This window comes from Anguilla anguilla, chromosome 2 (genome assembly GCF_013347855.1).
Source record: "Anguilla anguilla isolate fAngAng1 chromosome 2, fAngAng1.pri, whole genome shotgun sequence".
NCBI classification, from domain to species: Eukaryota; Metazoa; Chordata; class Actinopteri; order Anguilliformes; family Anguillidae; genus Anguilla; species Anguilla anguilla.
The window spans coordinates 37517270-37535459 of NC_049202.1; the positions used below are offsets into that span (position 1 = coordinate 37517270).

General features: G+C 46.3%; 1 protein-coding gene across 2 annotated transcripts; it reads right to left on the bottom strand.

The window, feature by feature from the left end:
- Positions 1–176: 176 nt before the first annotated feature.
- stard3 (StAR-related lipid transfer (START) domain containing 3) lies at positions 177–16666 on the bottom strand. 2 transcript variants are annotated; one of them, XM_035406838.1, is made up of 15 exons: positions 16588–16666; positions 14713–14968; positions 14025–14102; positions 13401–13478; positions 13185–13238; positions 11149–11266; positions 9920–10021; positions 9301–9356; positions 8603–8695; positions 8374–8436; positions 8153–8248; positions 5468–5547; positions 3803–3907; positions 1772–1865; positions 177–1374 (listed from the first exon to the last, which is right to left on the bottom strand). In XM_035406838.1, exons 2-15 carry the CDS (start codon positions 14929–14931, stop codon positions 1267–1269), a joined length of 1344 nt encoding a protein of 447 aa, XP_035262729.1. In that variant the 5' UTR covers positions 14932–14968; positions 16588–16666; the 3' UTR covers positions 177–1266. The 2 variants fall into 2 exon arrangements, with proteins under 2 accessions (XP_035262729.1, XP_035262730.1); XM_035406839.1 differs by lacking the exon at positions 16588–16666 and adding an exon at positions 16356–16542.
- Between the last annotated feature and the right edge of the window lie 1524 nt (positions 16667–18190).

An 18190-nucleotide genomic window follows, 5' to 3' on the forward strand; every position in this document is an offset into this window, starting at 1 on the left:
AGATAACATTTGAAATGAAGACTAGCTCTTCCAATGCTGAAATTACTAGAAAGTTTGTAAAACAGGGACAGCAGATCGATCGGAGAGTTTCAGGAACTGCTTATGAACACAGCACCCAAGAGGTAAACATCGCCCTATTACATAACCGAGCCAACAGAAACGACAGTCACGTGAAATAGTAATCTGACAGACTTTTATTATTCATTTCATTTTAGGCCCTTTAAAACCTGATGGGGCTGACATGGGCTCAAATAAAATACAACAATGCAAAAAAACTAAGAAGAACAAAAAAAACAAAATGTGCCTTATACTCCATTACCCCCACGTGAGCTATGTGCATTATTCAAAGTGACTCAAATCACTGTAAAAATAGAACAAATGTACAAACAATTAAGCAATGAATGCAACACATGATTTTGGCAACAACAAAAAAAAAAAGAAACAGAAGCAAAATGATATTAGGAAATAAAAAAGCTACCATCAGGCAATGTTGGTTCACAGATTAAGGCTCCACCCCACACCTGCGTCAACCGCCTCCTCCATCACAGTGAGCTGTCGAGGGGGGGCGGGGGGGGGCGTATGTGCAAGGATTAGTGTACTCTACTGTTCATGCATAGCGTCGGTCAGCGATGGAGGCGAGCAGTCGGACGAGCAGGCAGGGCCGCGTTAAGACGAGGGAAAATGGTCGCCGATCGCTCGGTAACATGCAGGGTTAGAGCAAGCCGGGCGCCGGTGAAGTCTTCATTAGTTGCGTTTCGCCGCGCGGCGATATAAACAAATCGACTGGGCATTCAGTCTAGTCTGGCCCGGTATCGGCCATCATTCCTAACATTACTGAGTCCAGGTCCAGGGCTAGCGAGCGTCCGCGTGTGTAACATTCGTACGCACAGAAAGGCTCGTATCAGAGGGGAGAAGACCGTCCTTCTCACCACATTAAGGGTCGAGAGCGAGGGGAAAAAAATATGGCACAGGCTGCGGGGAAACCGTGTGTGCGCGCGAGCACGAGCCCCTGGAAAGCTCCTTAGTTTCATCCTTCTTTTGAGATTTCAATTATTCATGTGTAGACTGACAGATAAAAGTCCAGCTTAATCTGTTTGGGGGGGCAGGTGAGGTTGAGTTCGAGTTCAAGTTTAAGGTCCCTAGCACTTCTTCAAGGTCCCTAGCACTTTTCTATATAACCGCACCAAAAGTTCCGGGCGTCGTAGTTTCTCCTCCCGTCCAGGGAGGGGCGCTGTGCGCCCGTGAGCAGAGCGGACCGCGCGCTCTCTACCGCAGAGACGGGCGCAGGTCGCTGATCCTCTGGCGCAGGTGGGAGACGAACTCAAACATGGTGGCCGCCAGGCTCTGGTGGATGAGGTACCGCGGTAGTCGGCCCTGGCGGAGGAGAGAGCGGAGGACAGAAAGGGATTAAACTCGTTTTCTCACCAAAACGATTGAGTCATCAAATGGACAAACCAAGAACAAGAAGGCACTGCGGCAAAAAATGTGTAATAAAAATTCAGACCCACATTCACTAAACTCTCCCAGAGCAGGAGCCCTGATCTGGGGTCAGTAACCAGGAACACTCGTCTTTGTAACCTCATTCAAATGAACAGACCGACGCTGACTCTAGAACAGGACTCCCCACTTCAACAGGCTTTGTGAATACTGACCTCAGTGTTCATAAAACTTATTGAAACACCCATGGTAGGAACATAATGAACTACATGTAGAGAGGTGCGGACAGCAGTGAGATCGAGCCGAGTTCAGAAAAGCAGACTCTGTGTTCTACCTTGAGATCTGTGTTGAGGATCCAGACGAAGGTGCACACAGACGGGTTACTGTTGGACTTGAGCACCACGAAGCCTCCGGGACCGTTCTCTCCTCTGGATCAGAATGGACCACAAGAACATTACACAAGCCCTTGAGGTGACATTCCAGCCAAAAATCAACACTTCATAATTTAATACTTAAATTGAGTGTTATTGATTAATTCCTACAGTCCCCCCCCCCCCCCCCCCCCCCATGAACATCCCTAATTTAGTTTCAACATGTGCCCTGAGATCAGAAAAAAACATGGAATCCAATGGGCACAAAAATGCAGTTCAAAACGTTTAAATCAACGACTAAATGCAAATAATCTTCATAGATTACACACAATGTCTTTGGAAGTTACTCTTGTTTGACAGAACTGCCAATGACAATGTTAGCAAAATTTGAAGGTAATGCAGTGAGTAATGAAATTCAGAATCAGGGCCGGGCTCGGTGGCGATGTCCGTGGTGGAACAGATACTGGCTGAAGAGGAAAACTGGATGGTTGAGAGGGACAATGCAAGTGCGGTGCGTGAGCGCGTATAACACGACACAGCACTTTCCCTGTCACTGCGAGAGCTATTATTCTGTGAAATATGAGTGCGCCCAAAAAATTTTTTTGTTGCTCGTGTAACTCAAGTGTCCTCGTTTCCATGGGAACGTGAGAACTGACTGTCCCTTTTCGTGATCAGGAGCTCACAAAAGAGCGGATTATTTTGCACTTGATATCGTGATATCAAATCGTTCGCTTCCCCGATGGATGCTTATCTACCAGGACCTCTTTAGATTTCACAGCTGAACAGAATCACTGCATGCAGTTTAGTCTTAGATGGCCAGTGAGCACGGCGGAGCTTCGGTTCCTCTAGAGTGCCTCTGGCAGGGGCTGCTGGGTGGCAGATTCGGTTAAGGCACCACGCTGCAGTGCACGGACGAGCCCCAAACGGTCTCGATTCAAATCTGGCCCGTGCCAGTGCAGACTGTGGCCGATAGCTCCATAGGGCGATGCGCAATTGCCGATTGGGTCGCCCGGGGTATGGGAGGGTTTAGTCCATTAGGGGTCTGCATGTCATAACTCTCCCACTGGTCGATCGGCTGCCCGTGAACGGCACGTTAAAGCTGCATGTGAAAGGTCTCAGAGTGCATTCTGGGAAAGGGTGTAAACCACAGCAGCTATGTCACAACAAATTTGCATTTGGAAAACATCTTTTAAATTATTATTATTTCATATTAAATGATCATTATGGTATTACGTAGCAAAATGGGCTGGACTGAAGCCTATATGGTGAGTTTTGCATAGTTTGATTGTGCAGCATTTTTGACCATTGAATTCCGTATGGCCAACAGCTCTCATTGTAATGCAAAAAACACACATCTGGATGGATCAAGAAGACTTGACGCACAAGACTTGACGTATAAAATTATCCATCAATTTTGATTTTTGGGGGGAATAGCGCTTTAAATGTATTATTGTGCCAATCTACATTAATTTAAAAAATCTGCACTATGACAACTGAAAAACTTTGATACAAACTAAGTCACTTCTACAGACATTTTTCAGTCATGGATAAGCTAGGAAATGGTGGCATTCTGTGGTGTTGAGGAGGTGGAGTCACAGAGGGACACTGACATCAACATGAATTAACTGTTAATATAAAGTCAATTTTAAGCTAGTTTTAAGTCCCCTAATACTTTCTACAACCCAGTTTGATTTTAATCAGTACCAATAAAACTGTTTCTGTTTGAATCAAGAGTACGAGTTTAAATTGTGAGATAAATTAATCCTCGAGGTGAAATGTCTGGAGGTGGTTTAACTTGGCACAAAACACTTCACTAAGCCAAACAGACGCAGAACCTGAATTGCAGCGGCTAAATATAGCGCGCGTAGCACACTACTAGCATACTTCAAATTTGCGCAATACCTCCGCGTCAAGATGACTTACGAAGGCTCGATCCGAAGCTGCGCGACCGCATTCACTTTCCCACCGGCAGAGGCGCGCGGCGCGAGGCTCACCTGACGCAGCGGCTGTGCGGGGGCTTGGCTTCGTGGCAGGTGGCCATCCCCGCGGAAACGTAGCAGTCCCTCCGGCGCTCCACCCGCCTCACGTTCACAAAGTCCCTGAACGACGGGGGGGGGGGGGGGAGAGAGGTGTTTATGCAAGCCGTCTGTTAGCATTGCGGTGTTCCTGTGAATGTTCACCTGAATGACCGTACGCCGCGGCGTAGCCAGATTCTCTGTCACGCGCGCACTACCGCCAGGCATACCGGGGTAGGCCCTGGCCCTATCAGCGATCTTTCTGATATGATATCTTTACATTACATTACAGTCATTTAGCAGACGCTCTTATCCAGAGCAACTTACACAACTTCTTACACAGCATTTACACTGCATCCATTTATACAGCTGTATATATGCTGAAGCAATGCAATGGGATTGGAATCAGAGAACTTTAGGTTACAAGACCAGCTCCTCACACATTATACTACACTGCTGCCCAACATATCTTAATGTTGTAACTCCTTGTCATGTCTACCAGATTGACTAACGTTACTCTCTGACCTAGCCTGTGCTAACTGTGAGAACTGGACTTACTCCGTACATGGCAATGAATAACTGTTACACAATGAGCATTATACCTTATCGAACCTGTGTTTTGTAGTTCTTGCAGTGACCTTCGGACTGCACTTACTGTACGTCGCTTTGGATAAAAGCGCCCGCCAAATAAATGTGATGTAATGTACCGCTACCCCCACGTAACCAAGACGAGTTGTGTGGAAGCAGGCAAGCTCGCTTGAGTTTGGGGAATTAGCCATCAACTAACTACCAACTCCAGCAAAAATCTTTTTTGTACTGTGCTGCCCCAAAAAACTTGAAAGCAGGACAAATGTACTGGAAAAAGGATTCCATGACTGCTGCTTTTCATTACTCCAGAGTAATGAATTACATTTCCCTCGCTGCAAGGGAATTCTCAGCTTTGTCACCAGTGACACTTTCACATGCAGAAGTGGTTTTCAAAACAAACATCGCTCTGGATCGTGCAGACAGATCAGCTGAAGTAAAGACGTACAGCGAGCTGGAATACTCCACAATGGCGGAGCATTGAGATCAATGTATAAATGTAGCAAAGTACCGCATAATACATCCTCGATTCCCTAAAACATTACGTACCATCCATTGCAATTAATTATACACGCATAATAATAGGGCAACATGCGCAATAGCACTGTATGCAAAAGGAATTTTAAAGTGAAAGGTAAGTGGAGAATAGTTGCCACTCCCATTAATCAACAAGACGAAGGCCAAGTTTCGCATCTTAATTACACATTGTTTTTGTTTTTTATAAAGGAACCGGTTAAACAGGTCCCTCAAACAAGTTTCAACTGGGCGGCCTTCTTCAGGGAGCGATTGTGATGGTCACAAATCAGGCCTTTATCGCACACCGATAAGAATAATCGCAGGTCTGATAATCAATTCAGTGCTTAAAACCAATCAAAGTTTTCAGAAATCTTCCTCACTACCCAAGTAGCGTGCGAGTGATGGTTTATACTTGCTCACACAGCCCTGTCAGGACACACAGTGTGCACTTTATGAGGGGAGAGAGGAGCTACTGACTCGTGACCTCGCCGGAATGCACCTAGCGGAAATTCGACGTCTGACCCGGCCCGGACGGGAGGTTACCTGGGCGAAACCACGCCGCCCGCAGCGCCCGAGGAGACGTCGTACGACACCAGCGTGTTGTCATCCACCCGCTGCAGGATCTGAGGGGCGGAGGGAAAGGGCTTTACACAGAGAAATCAGCCGAATCTGGCGAAACGCAAACCCGCAGAGCGATCCTGTACGAAGGACTCGGTGCACGATCAGGGTTCATACACTTTTTTTTACCAATGATTTTCAATGACTTTTCCATGACTTCTCCACAACCTTTAACTGAATTTCCATGACCAAAACAAATGACTTTATCTCAGCGGGACGATTTAAAATGATTTATTGTAACACTAAGTAAAATTAGGTCTGCATCCGAAACATATGGTGCCTCTCTAAAACAAATAAACACCACACAGACACACTTAGATACATTCTCTCATATTTTAATTCGAATAGTTTAACATTTTTGTCAATGTCTCAAACAGGGCTCGAAATTGCGACCAATTTGGTTGCATATGCTCCCGAAATTTAATCTGTGCGACCTCGAAATATAATTGGGAGCATTTGTGCGAGTGCAAATAATTGTTCTGGTGCGACCTTTTTTTTCTTTTTCCAGTCGAACGTCTTTCTCTGTACATCCGCTAGTTAGTACACTCAATATGTGCCTTGTGAGCTGACGGTGACCCATCTAATCAATCGTGAGCTTGACATTCTTACCTTTAATGCTGATTTTAAATTGGTTAATATTAGCCTTCAATCACTTCCTTTCGCTGCACTCCACTGTCACGCGACACAGAGAGCTTAACGCGTTAACTAATGTTACCTGAAGACAAAAGTTTATGTTCAATTTATTAGCGTTATCGAAAGCTGAAAAGTTGAAGCGAACGATTACGGCATTTTTTTTAAACGTTAACTTAGTGTTTTGTGTAGCGACCCGGTTGAAACAGCTAATTTCTCCGATGCAGTTTACCGGCAGTTGATATAATTAGCGGTATTAATGTGACGAGAAGCGCTTTGTCGTTTGAATGCATAACACGCAATTCCTTGAAGAGTCGACACATTTCAGGCCTGACAGTTTACGAAGTAAAAAAGTTAATTTCAAGCCCTGATATATTATTGAAGCTGCACTTCCCTGGCATATTGTCGGCACAGTAGGGCCTACGTTAACTAACTGTTACATTAGCAGAAGCGTGCCTGTTGGGCGTGCCTGTAAACAGACTGAGCCAGACCGAATTAACTTCTCACACCACCAAAGTACCGCGAAGGTTACGTGCCAATTTACGTTTTATTACTATACATACTATTTTTATGATTGGATTAATTAGTAATTATATTTGATGTAACTTTATCTGTGTTTCCATTACTTTTCAAAAAATATTATTTTCCATAACTTTTCCAGGGCCTGGAAATTTCATTTTAAATTTCAATGACTTTTCCAGGTTTTTCATGACCGTACGAACCCTGATGATGGTCCGTGCTATGCTTGGACCTGCGGAGACTGGTTCAGTGATCGAGTAGAGCTGAACTACAAATCGCATTGGGCCCAGGAGTACAGAATTACATATATATGTATTTGACTGCCACTTTGAGTGCAACCTTCTTTTGGTTCTTATCGCAAAAAAAAAAAAAAAAAAAATAATAATCTCTCCTAAACAAACTACTACAAAGATCCGTCATAGAAGCAAAATAATTCAATTCAGGTTCAATTTTATGCAATCTCTGGCATTAATCATACATTTCAGGGAGTGCAACTTTATGTACAGTAACTTCTATAAAAGGCTCACAAAGCCTTCTTTGCCAACAGTATAAATTGGCACCATATCCTTGGCCAAGTACATCACATTATAGGCATTTAGCAGACGCTCTTATCCAAAGCGACTTACTCAATATTTTCACATATCATTTACACTGCATCCATTTATACAGTTGGATATATGTTGAAGCAATGCAGGCTAAGTACCTTGCCCAAGGGTATAGCAGTGTCCTATCCGGGAACGAAACCTACAACCTTTAGGTTACAAGACCAGTTTCTTGTCCATTATACTACACTGCCGCCCTCGGCCAAGTAGTGTGTACACTTCAGCAAATGCCTGCAGGGTGGGTTTGGTTATCTCTATGGTAACGAGGCCCCAAACTCCTGACATTCGTTTACATTTGTGGAAAAATTGCAGGCTCCCAGTGAAATGACTGAAATTTTAGAGGAGAAATAAGTTTTAATTCTACTTTTGTTAAAAGAAGGTTGTGCGTCTGTCCCATAAAGCAAACGAGCGGAAGTCATGGCAAATATGTTCTGGTTAAGCAGATGAATGAAAAGCTGGATGGGATGAAGACTTTCACACATTTCAAATATTTTACGATGTCGGCCAACCAGTTGAGTGACTTGCATAAGTGCATCCATCCCAGCATCGCACATACTGTACTTTCGTTTTTATTCTGATAGTTTTTAAACTTCTAGAGGTGCACGACAAGTTTCGGTCGACACGTTTTCACTTGACAATGCATCAGTTTTGTATAAATTAGGCTGTACGGATTGCATTGCCAAGAAAAAGAAGAGCGCATTGCGGATTGAGATTAACATGGCTTGTACCAATATGCCAAATTCTGATATCGCAGCCCTTTATTGTGGAAATTCATATCGCAATGACAAAAAATAAAGACGCAGCCCTAAACTACACTGCTAAGGAGAGGGGGATGGAAGTATGCAGAGCGCAAACACACCTGGCAACCCGAGATGGTTCTGTTCCATTGGACCATCTTCTCAGGCTGCAGAATGACCTCTTGGTACACAAGCTCAGCTGGGCACTGCATGAAGGCCTGGGAGACATACACATATCAGTCAGGAATCACATCCAGCTCAAAAGTGCTCTCATAAGCAGAAATACATAGAGTGGACAGAAATAAGAGAACTACATGTCCCATGATACAACAGGATATGGTACCTTCAGGATGAAGGTCTTGCCATGGAAAGGGATCTCAAGGGTGTACACGGAATCACCCAGCTCCTGTCCACGAATGCGACAGCCGTCATACACATTCCCATGGAAATAAGAACATTTCACAAGTACATGAGCAAAAAGATTTGAGCAAACTTCTATTTCACAAAGTAGTAAGCCTCGCTTTGAGGGCGTTAAACATGTGACGGCACTCGCTGCCCAACAGCACACTCACATTGTTCTTCTCAAACTTCCAGTTCTCCTCCTGAGCCAGTATCTGTTCCACCACAGCCATGGCCTCCCGGCCCTGACGCACATACTCTTTTTCCTGAGGGGGGGGGGGGGGGGACAGTGGGTTAAGGGAGGGAGGAGGACTTCACTGAACACCCTGTTACCACAAGCTACACATTTACACTCTAAAAGAAAGCACTCCGCTTTCAAAAGGTCCACAGAGCCTAAACAAACTACTGGAATGTGTCGCCTTCGACGCCTGGCTGAGAAATTCATTTTCTTTCTTGTCGAAGGAAAAAAAAACGAAAAAAAAAAACTGAAGAACAGCATTCGAGGGTCTGCTGAATAAGCCGATGACCTAGCAATAACATCACGAGGTCTTGTGATGCAACAGGCGCAGCACCGTCCCTGGAGATCACAAGCGTGATAATGCCAGCGCTTCTTTAGCGCACATTTCTTTCACGCGCGCCTGAGATGCTTGAGCCAGCTGACATGCAAACGCACCGAGCGGCAAACGCACACTCTCGGTTTCCACCGTCTCAGCTACACACGCTCGCCGCACTATCAGCTACACACGCTCGCCGCGTCAAAGTGCCGGTACGAACGCTCGTTCTCCCACGGAGCGGTCTCACCGTCCGATTGGACGAGGTTAACGGGCCAGGCGCGAGCTCCAATGGGCGCGCGGCGCAGGCTGCGACTCACCTGAGCGGTGATGGCTCTGCGGCCCAGTCCTTCCTCGTCCAGCTCCTCGTCTGAACCTGTCGGCGACAGAGCCCACGTATCACCCGCCAACAACTGACCAGCCGGTGCGCGGACAGGGGAGCGGTCATAAGGGCTTCATCTAAAGCTGTATTAAACGGGGGCAGCTGCGGCGCATTAGAAGATGCTAGTTCACATAGGCAGCCAAACAATAGTCGCCCCGAGAACATATACTGTCAGTAAAATTCATTGGAAAATGCAAACCGCAACATGTCAATTAGCGTATTGGACGGTGGTGAGTGCGGTTGGTTGGTTGGTTGGTTGTTTGTTCGGTGTGAGTGTCTGTGTGCCTATGTATGTCTGAGTATGTGTGTGTGTGTATGTGTGAATATGTATGCGTGAGCGTATGTATTTTTGTGTGTGTGCGTGTGTGCGTGTGCGAATGTGTGTGTGCGTATGTATTTTTGTGTGTGTGTGTGCGTGTGTGTGTATCTGCGTGAGTGCGCGCGTGTGTGTATGTACGAGCGAGCGTGTAGGTATAGTAAGAGAGTGAGTGAGAGACAGTGCGTGTCTGGGTGAGAGTGTTTGTGTGTGCGTGTGTCTGTTTGAGAGGTGGCAGTACCAGCCATGGACTCGGGTGGGGAGTAGAACTGTCCGTCAGACACAGCGCGCGGGTACAGCAGGGGCCCTCGCCCACTCGACACGCACATGGCTGCCAGGTACGCTGGGGAGACAACACACCGCTCAGCACCCGCCCCTCCTTACTGTCCCTCTGCCCTTCTCTTCATCTATCCATCCATCACTGCATTTCTGCTTTATCCATCTATCCATCACTCTGCATTTCTGCTTTATCCATCTATCCATCCCTCTGCCTTTCTCTTTATCCATCTATCCATCCCTCTGCCCTTCTCTTTATCCATCTATCCATCCCTCTGCCCTTCTGCTTTATCTATCCATCCATCCCTCTGCCTTTCTGCTTTATCCATCCATCTATCCATCCATCCCTCTGCCCTTCTCTTTATCCATCTATCCATCCCTCTGCCTTTCTGCTTTATCCATCCATCTATCCATCCATCCCTCTGCCCTTCTCTTTATCCATCTATCCATCCCTCTGCCTTTCTGCTTTATCCATCCATCTATCCATCCATCCCTCTGCCCTTCTCTTTATCCATCTATCCATCCCTCTGCCTTTCTGCTTTATCCATCCATCTATCCATCCATCCCTCTGCCCTTCTCTTTATCCATCTATCCATCCCTCTGCCTTTCTGCTTTATCCATCTATCCATCCCTCTGCCTTTCTGCTTTATCCATCCATCTATCCATCCATCCCTCTGCCCTTCTCTTTATCCATCTATCCATCCCTCTGCCTTTCTCTTTATCCATCTATCCATCCCTCTGCCTTTCTGCTTTATCCATCTATCCATCCCTCTGCCTTTCTGCTTTATCCATCTATCCATCCCTCTGCCTTTCTCTTTATCCATCCCCCAGCCTTTCTGCTTTATCCATCTATCCATCCCTCTGCCCTTCTCTTTATCCATCTATCATCCCTCTGCCTTTCTGCTTTATCCATCTATCCATCCCTCTGCCTTTCCCCTTTATCCATCAATCCATTGCCCTGCTTTTCTCCTTCATCCATCTATCCATCCCCCTGCCCTTCTCCTTTATCTATCACCCCTGTCTTCCCCCTCCCTTCCCCACAGCCCCTCCGCTCCTCCCCACTGTCCCTGGGTTCACACCCCTCTTCCCCACCCCCCACCCCCTTCAGCCCTGGGTTCACACCCCTCTTCCCCCCCACCACCCACCCCCCACCCCCCACCCCCCACCCCTGGGTTCAGACCCCTCCTCTCTCACCCCTCTCATCCTCCGCCTCCTGGGTGAGCACTTTGAAGTCCAGGAACCAGGTCTCCAGCCAGGCCACCACGAAGGAGGTGATGGGCAGCACGTAGCCAAAGGCATTCTGGGAGAGGAGCTGCGGTGGGAGGACGGCAGCGTGTCAGAAAGGGTAGGGAAAGAGGGAGGAGGGAGGGGGAGGGATGTGTGCGCAAACGGGCAAGTGTGAGCAGTAAAAGGAAGTCTAGAGGCGATGACAAACTATTCCCCTTCCCCCATTTGGAGAAAAACATTTCAGCTCACGGACTGTGAGAGAATCCTCATCACTGGGAGGAGGGTATAAGCATGGTACACTACATTTCCAAAAGTACGTGGACACCCCTTTTATTTAGTGGTTTTGGCTATTCAGCAAAATCAAGCACACAGCCACGCAATCTCCATTAACAAACACTGGCAGAGCGGGTCGTACTGAAGAGCTCAGCGACTTTCAACGTGGCACTGCCATAGGATGCCACCTTTTCAACAAGTCAGTTTGTCAAATTTCTACCCTGCTAGAGCGCCCTGAGCAACTGTAAGCGCTGTTATTGTGAAGTGGAAATGTACAGGAGCAGCAGCAGCTCAGCCGCAAAGCGGTAGACCACACAAGATCACAGAACGGGACCGCTGAGCGCTGAAGCGTGTAAATAAAGATAAAAATCATCTGTCCTCGGTTGCAACACTCACTACAGAGTTCCAAACTACCTCTGGAAACGGCATCAGCACAAGAACTGTTTATCAAGAGCTTCACGAAATGGGTTCCATGGCCGAGCAGCCATACACAAGCCTAAGATCACAATGCCAAGCGTCGGCCTGAGTGATGTAAAGCACACTGCCATCGGACTGTGGAGCAGTGGAAACGCGTTCTCTGGAGTGATGAATCAGGTTTCACTATCTGGCTCCCTGACAGACAAATCTGAGTTTGGTGAAATGCATAGTACCTTTGTTCCAGTGAAGGGAAATCTTAATGCTACAGCATAAATGGTATTCGGGAACAGTGTGGTTTCGTGACAACCGTTTTGGGGAAGGCTCTTTCCTGTTTCAGCATGACAATGCCCTCACGCACAAAGCAATGTCCATAAAGGAAGGGTTCGCGGAGTTTGGTGGAGAAGAACTTGACAGGCCTGCACAGAGCCCTGGCCTCTACCCCATCAAACACATTTAAGATGAATTGGGTAGCAGACTGTGGACCAGGCCTTATGCCCAACATCAGTGCCCAACCTCACCAATTCTCTTGTGGCTGAATGGAAGCGAATCCCCACAGCCATGTTCCAAAATCTACCGTGGAAAGCCTTCCCTTCTTATAGCAGCAAAGGGGGGACCAACTCCATGTTAATGCCTATGGTTTTGTAACAAGATGTTCAACAAGTACATATGGGTGTGATGTTTCGGTGTCCACATACCTTTGGGAATGTAGCGTATGAATGTAGTACTGCACATTTAACACACGCGTGAGTAACCACACATTAGAGTAACCAAACGGGTGAGTAACCGCACACGTGAGTAACCGCACATTTGAGTAACTGCACGCGTGAGTAACTGCATCTGAGAGTAACCGCATATCTGAGCAACCGCACATTTGAGTAACTGCATGCGTGAGTAACCGCACAATTGAGTAACCGCACGCGTGAGTAGCCACACATTTGAGTAACTGCACGCGTGAGTAACTGCATGCGAGAGTATGGGACTTACTGCATTGCGTGAGTAACTGCATGCGAGAGTATGGGACTTACTGCATTGCGTGAGTAACTGCACACGTGAGTAACCACACATTTGAGAAACCGCACATTTGAGTAACCGCACACGTGAGTAACTGCATGCGAGAGTATGGGACTTACTGCATTGCGTGAGTAACTGCACATGTGAGTAACCACACATTTGAGTAACCGCACACGTGAGTAACTGCATGTGAGAGTATGGGAGTTACTGCATGCCCGAGTAACCTCGTGCAAAGCACAGATGACTGTTGTGTGGCAGTGGAAAACAAAGCAAATGCAAGAATCCTGCAGCAGCTCACTCACGTTGGAGATGATGACTTTTGCGACAAGGAAGGCACTGGTCACCAGAGTGGTGATCTGGGAGGGAGAGAGAACGAGGGAGAAAGCAAAGCAGAGAGAGAGAGAGAGAGAGAAAGATGGAGAAGTTAACACCAGTAACCTCCGGGAAAGGCGACAACAGGAGCATGTGATCCCGCGCGCGGGCGTGGAGAGTGCGCGGGCGAGCGAGCGTGTCCTTACCGCGATGACCCACCAGTGCCTCAGGCGGAAAGCCGCGTAGCCCAGCTGCAGGCACAGGAAGCGGAACGCCGCCAGGAGCTGAGACACAGCGCGACTTTCAGTTCATTACACACCCAAACACTTTCAACTCACACTTAAGCGAAAGGTCATTAAATATTCAGTTATTACACGTTTGCTATATTCAACATTATTGAATTCCACGTTTGTGCTCAATCTAGGCCTTTGAGTACTTTTTTTCAGTTTCTCTAATTTTGCTTTGAACTTAATCCATGAAGCAATTATAATAGCAATAATGTTGTTTCATGATTATTTCTGTTATAATCAATTGTGTCCAAATTGGCAAAGATGGGACAAAATTATTCTGTTTAGTCATGTTTTTTCCCACACTATTGGGTGAAACTGCACAATTTTTCCACTCGTGTCTTTATTCTTACTTGACCTTGATTCTTACTCAGAATATGCACTTACGCAACTCGAGTTCACGTCTCCAAGCACCACATTAAAAATAATGCTTCTCTGAGAGGCGACCACAATTGGTTTCTTTGTTCCCCATTTAACTTTTCCCGACACAGGTTCTCGGCATTCGGGCAGCGAGAGAAACCTCACGAAGGCGCGTCCACTCACGAAGATGTCGAAGAAGGACGACTCGAATTTGTACTGGACCACCTCCTTCTGCAGGTTCTGCCAGATGGAACTGGAGATCTGTAGGGAGAGAGAGAGAGGGAACGAGGGAGGATGTGACCCGCCGAAGAGCCGAAAAGAGAGCGACCGCAGCGGACCGGCTCGGCGGAGGAGGGAAGAGGACGTGCGCGGAAAGGGGGGGGGGGGGGAAGCAGCGGTCGAACCCACTTCCCAGTGGGGACTTCTCTTCTCAAGCCGCGTTCTTCCTCAAAACGCACAGACCGTAATGAGAAAGAAGCTGGCTGCAGCCCTGCCCATTCCGCTGCGAGGTTCTCAAACGACAGAAACGCAGAAATACCCGCAGAACACATGACACATCCATAATAACGAAACGGGCAGACTACGCGCCTTGGGCACAAGAAGAAAAACCCCCCCAAAAAAAGCAGTCTTGTGCTCAAACAACAAAGATGACTAACTGCTTAAAGATTTATCACGGAGATTTTCTTTGAAAAACTCCCAACCTGTAAAATTTATCATTTATTATATTGCGCTATACTGCCGAAATCACGGCTTATGAAGGGCGAAAGGGCGGGAAAAGGGGCGGCTGAGGAACGGACTAGCGGAGAGAGGGAAGCGATGGAAACCCCACAGACAGGGACCGGGGGAAACCCAAAAAAAATGGCGGACTGACGTTGAGCTCGATGATCCACAGCAGGGAGATGAAGAGCAGGTCGAAGGTGACGAAGAGGCAGAAGGTGCGGCGCACGTCGGAGATGGCCTTGCGCTCCCCGGGGGCGCAGACAGAGTAGGGCGACGGGAGGGACAGGGAGGCCTGCGAGTAGGAGGCATTGAGGGAGGCGATGGCCGGGAGGCTGCCCCCGAACTCGGCGTACTCCACCCCGCTCGGCATTCCTACACAAAGAGATGGGGGGTGGGGGGGGTTCCACCTGGACCGGGACGGCCCAGGAGAAGCGGAGGGACAGGCAGGGAGACAGAGAAGAGTCCAACGTTAAAACGTTGAATTTAAAAAACAGCAGAATTGCAACTGCCAGTGATCACCGCATGTAGCGTGCCCAAAGAAGAGAGTCTGAATGAGCAGTCTCCTTCAAACATTTGCAATCTCGTTTACAAAGCACTCCAGAACTTCACACCAAGCATTCTGCCACCCAACCTCCCCACCCCCCTTTACTGGTCAGGAGTTACAATTAAGAGGACCATGGTAATCAGCTTAGATCAGGCACAACAGAGATTCAATCATCTTGAAATGAAGTGTGAATCTTCATCTAAATTAAACACACTCAGATATTCCTATCATTATATATTCAAATTATTAACATTCAGATATAAGCTCATCAGATAATAAAAGAGCAGTGGGGGGTAGAGTCTCCAGTAAACAACTCCGTGGATTAGCACAACTCAACAACCTTGAGAACGCTATTTCGGACAAAAGTAAAGCAAACATGGCAGGTATGAGGAAATTACTACGTGGAAGATTACATTACATTACATTACATTCATTTGGCAGACGCTTTCATCCAAAGCGACGTACAAAAAGTGCCTTTCATGGTCATAGACAACTGCTAAACACAGGTTCAGTAAGGTACAATACTTATTTTGTACAGCTATTTCTAGCCAAGAACACAGTTCACACAGTGAACACTATTCTGACCTAACTTCTGCAAAGCCAACTAGGCAGAAGAATAAGCTACAGTATTAGAACAAATTGTACTGTGCCAACTCAAATTACGGCGGCCTGTGTCCACTTCATGCTCTTAACATGATATTTACTTTACATTCAATCCAAATTAACACGGAAAGCCAGCGCCGACACTGATCCATCAAGCGATAGCACGCACCAGCGAATAACCAATGCTTACCTACAACAGCCTGTATTCCAGCACTCGAGTTTACCATCAAACTGAGCCCACGGTATTGACCACACATTCAAGCGAACAGCACAATTTGTTCAATCGGCAAATGCGGGACAAATTGCCCGAATGTAGTCTAGTATTGCTAACGCCAGTCTTCCTTACTTATACTTTAGTTAGCTAGCGACCGACCTTATAACTTAATTAACTGCGGACCTTAGCCAACGATTTGTGAGCGGGGATGGTTTAGATTTTGTTTAAAACATTAGATATCCGTATAATGCAAAAACGTATAATGCCATGGGTAAGTTAAGTAGTTAGCAAGTTAGCCATCAGTCTTGCAACACTAAATGCAACGGGGATCCACGCTATTTTAACAAAACGGCGCATAGCTAACGACAGCAGCTAACGTTGTTCACTGCCTAATTTACACAGCTCTACTATTATTAGCCAGGTTTACACTCACTGTAGTAGTTGTGTGAATGCCTTGGCCAGCTAGCTGTTGACAAGTCGGTGACTCCCAGCGGTCAAGTTTTACTCAGCTCAAAAAACACATCTGACAACTTTTCGAGACTGCTGGCTGGCTAATTTCTCAAACAAAATCGACCGAGCCGCCGTAACATGCGTTATTAGCTGGAAAAGAGCGTCGTGTGTTGTTATTTCGACATTATATTTCTACAAAATATTTCGAAACTCACCTGATCACCGCATCACAATCACAGCTACTTCCGGGAACAAAACAGGAAACTAATGACGCTTTCGTCGAGACCGCTGATTGGTTGACATTATTAATCACAAACATGTGTTGCTTTTCTCAATGTATTCAACTTAGGCAGACATGGTTCGCTTAAATGTGTCAGATGTGGTGTCTTGATCAATCAGAGGACATGAGATACCGTCAGACAGTGAGCGATCTGGGAGGTGGAACAATTCATGCATACAATAAAAAATTAGGGGTGCCGGACAGTGGGCAGACGAATCAGTGTATCGGTATTTCTGGCTCAAATGTTAGTTTCTAGCTAAATATAACACATATCCAAACAGACAGATATATGACAAATGTAAAATTTAAAAACTGTTCTTTTGTTCATCCAGTAGAAATAGTCTCTGTGGCAAAACGAAGACGATAGCTAATGTTGATTGATAACGGAACTGTTATGAAACATCGGTTTTAAAACGAAATACTTCACCTTCCAGTATCCCAAGCGAAATCTCTCCCAGTAGCTCTATTTTATGCTTCAGTACGCCCTCGTGCGGCAGAAATCCGAATACTCTTAAACGTAATTCTCGGCAGATGCGCATGACTTTCATCCCTGCTCACATGCACCATTTGGCTCAAGTATAAAAATAGACCTCCAGATCTATCATCACTACTTAGAATTTCTGTTTCTAAAAATGTACCTCCTGTTCCAGCGGAATGGTATTTACCATGCTAAATTAAAGACGGACAAACAACAAAAACGCTGAATTTAATCCTGAAGAAAGAGCTATCATTTGTTACGATAGCTCTCACGTCATGCCCCCAATACATACACATGCACATGCACGCGCTCTCGCGCACAGGCGCGCACAATTACACGATTACAGCCCAACAGATGTGGGATTACAAATAAAGAGGGTAACCCAGGTGTTATAGTTGCTCAGATTTAATGAACTACATCTTGACACCTTAAGAAAAGAAACCCAAAAAGCAAAGGGAAAAAAAAGAAAATTAGTTAAAAGTTGCGAGTTTCTGGGGCAGAGTTGGCCTACTGAACCTCCAGTGAGAGATAGATTGAATGTGTGTGACAGTGCCACGGGCAGTGGGCCTGTGCTGTCTGCTCTTCAATCAAAAGTAATTTGTCTTGGGTTATAGTTAATCCAGAGGGAATATAGCTGTTTTTTTCCCATCATTTTTTGGCACCCTGGTATGCTAAAAAAATAAAATGCATGTCAGTATTTTAATCGTTTTAAAATCAAATCTTGCAAGCTATGGCTGTTAACATATCTGGAGCTCTAAAAGTCTCTGGATCTGGTGACAAAATGGCAGAGTTGGCCTCACTTCCCCAGGGGATGTGTCAGCACGGAGAAAACAGTCATCAACGCCCCACCCTCGTCTGTGCAGTGCAAACACACACCAGGGCTTTCAGCATAGTGTTTCAGTGTTATTTGTGATGCATGCTGCTTTGTACTAGTGCTAATGGTAACTTTTCAACATACAGTTTAACAAGTGATCTATCTCACTGTTTGTTGGTGATTGACTCTCTGAAGTCAGTTTCATTAATGTCAATGTGTGTAACTGACTGATTGGTGATGTTTATT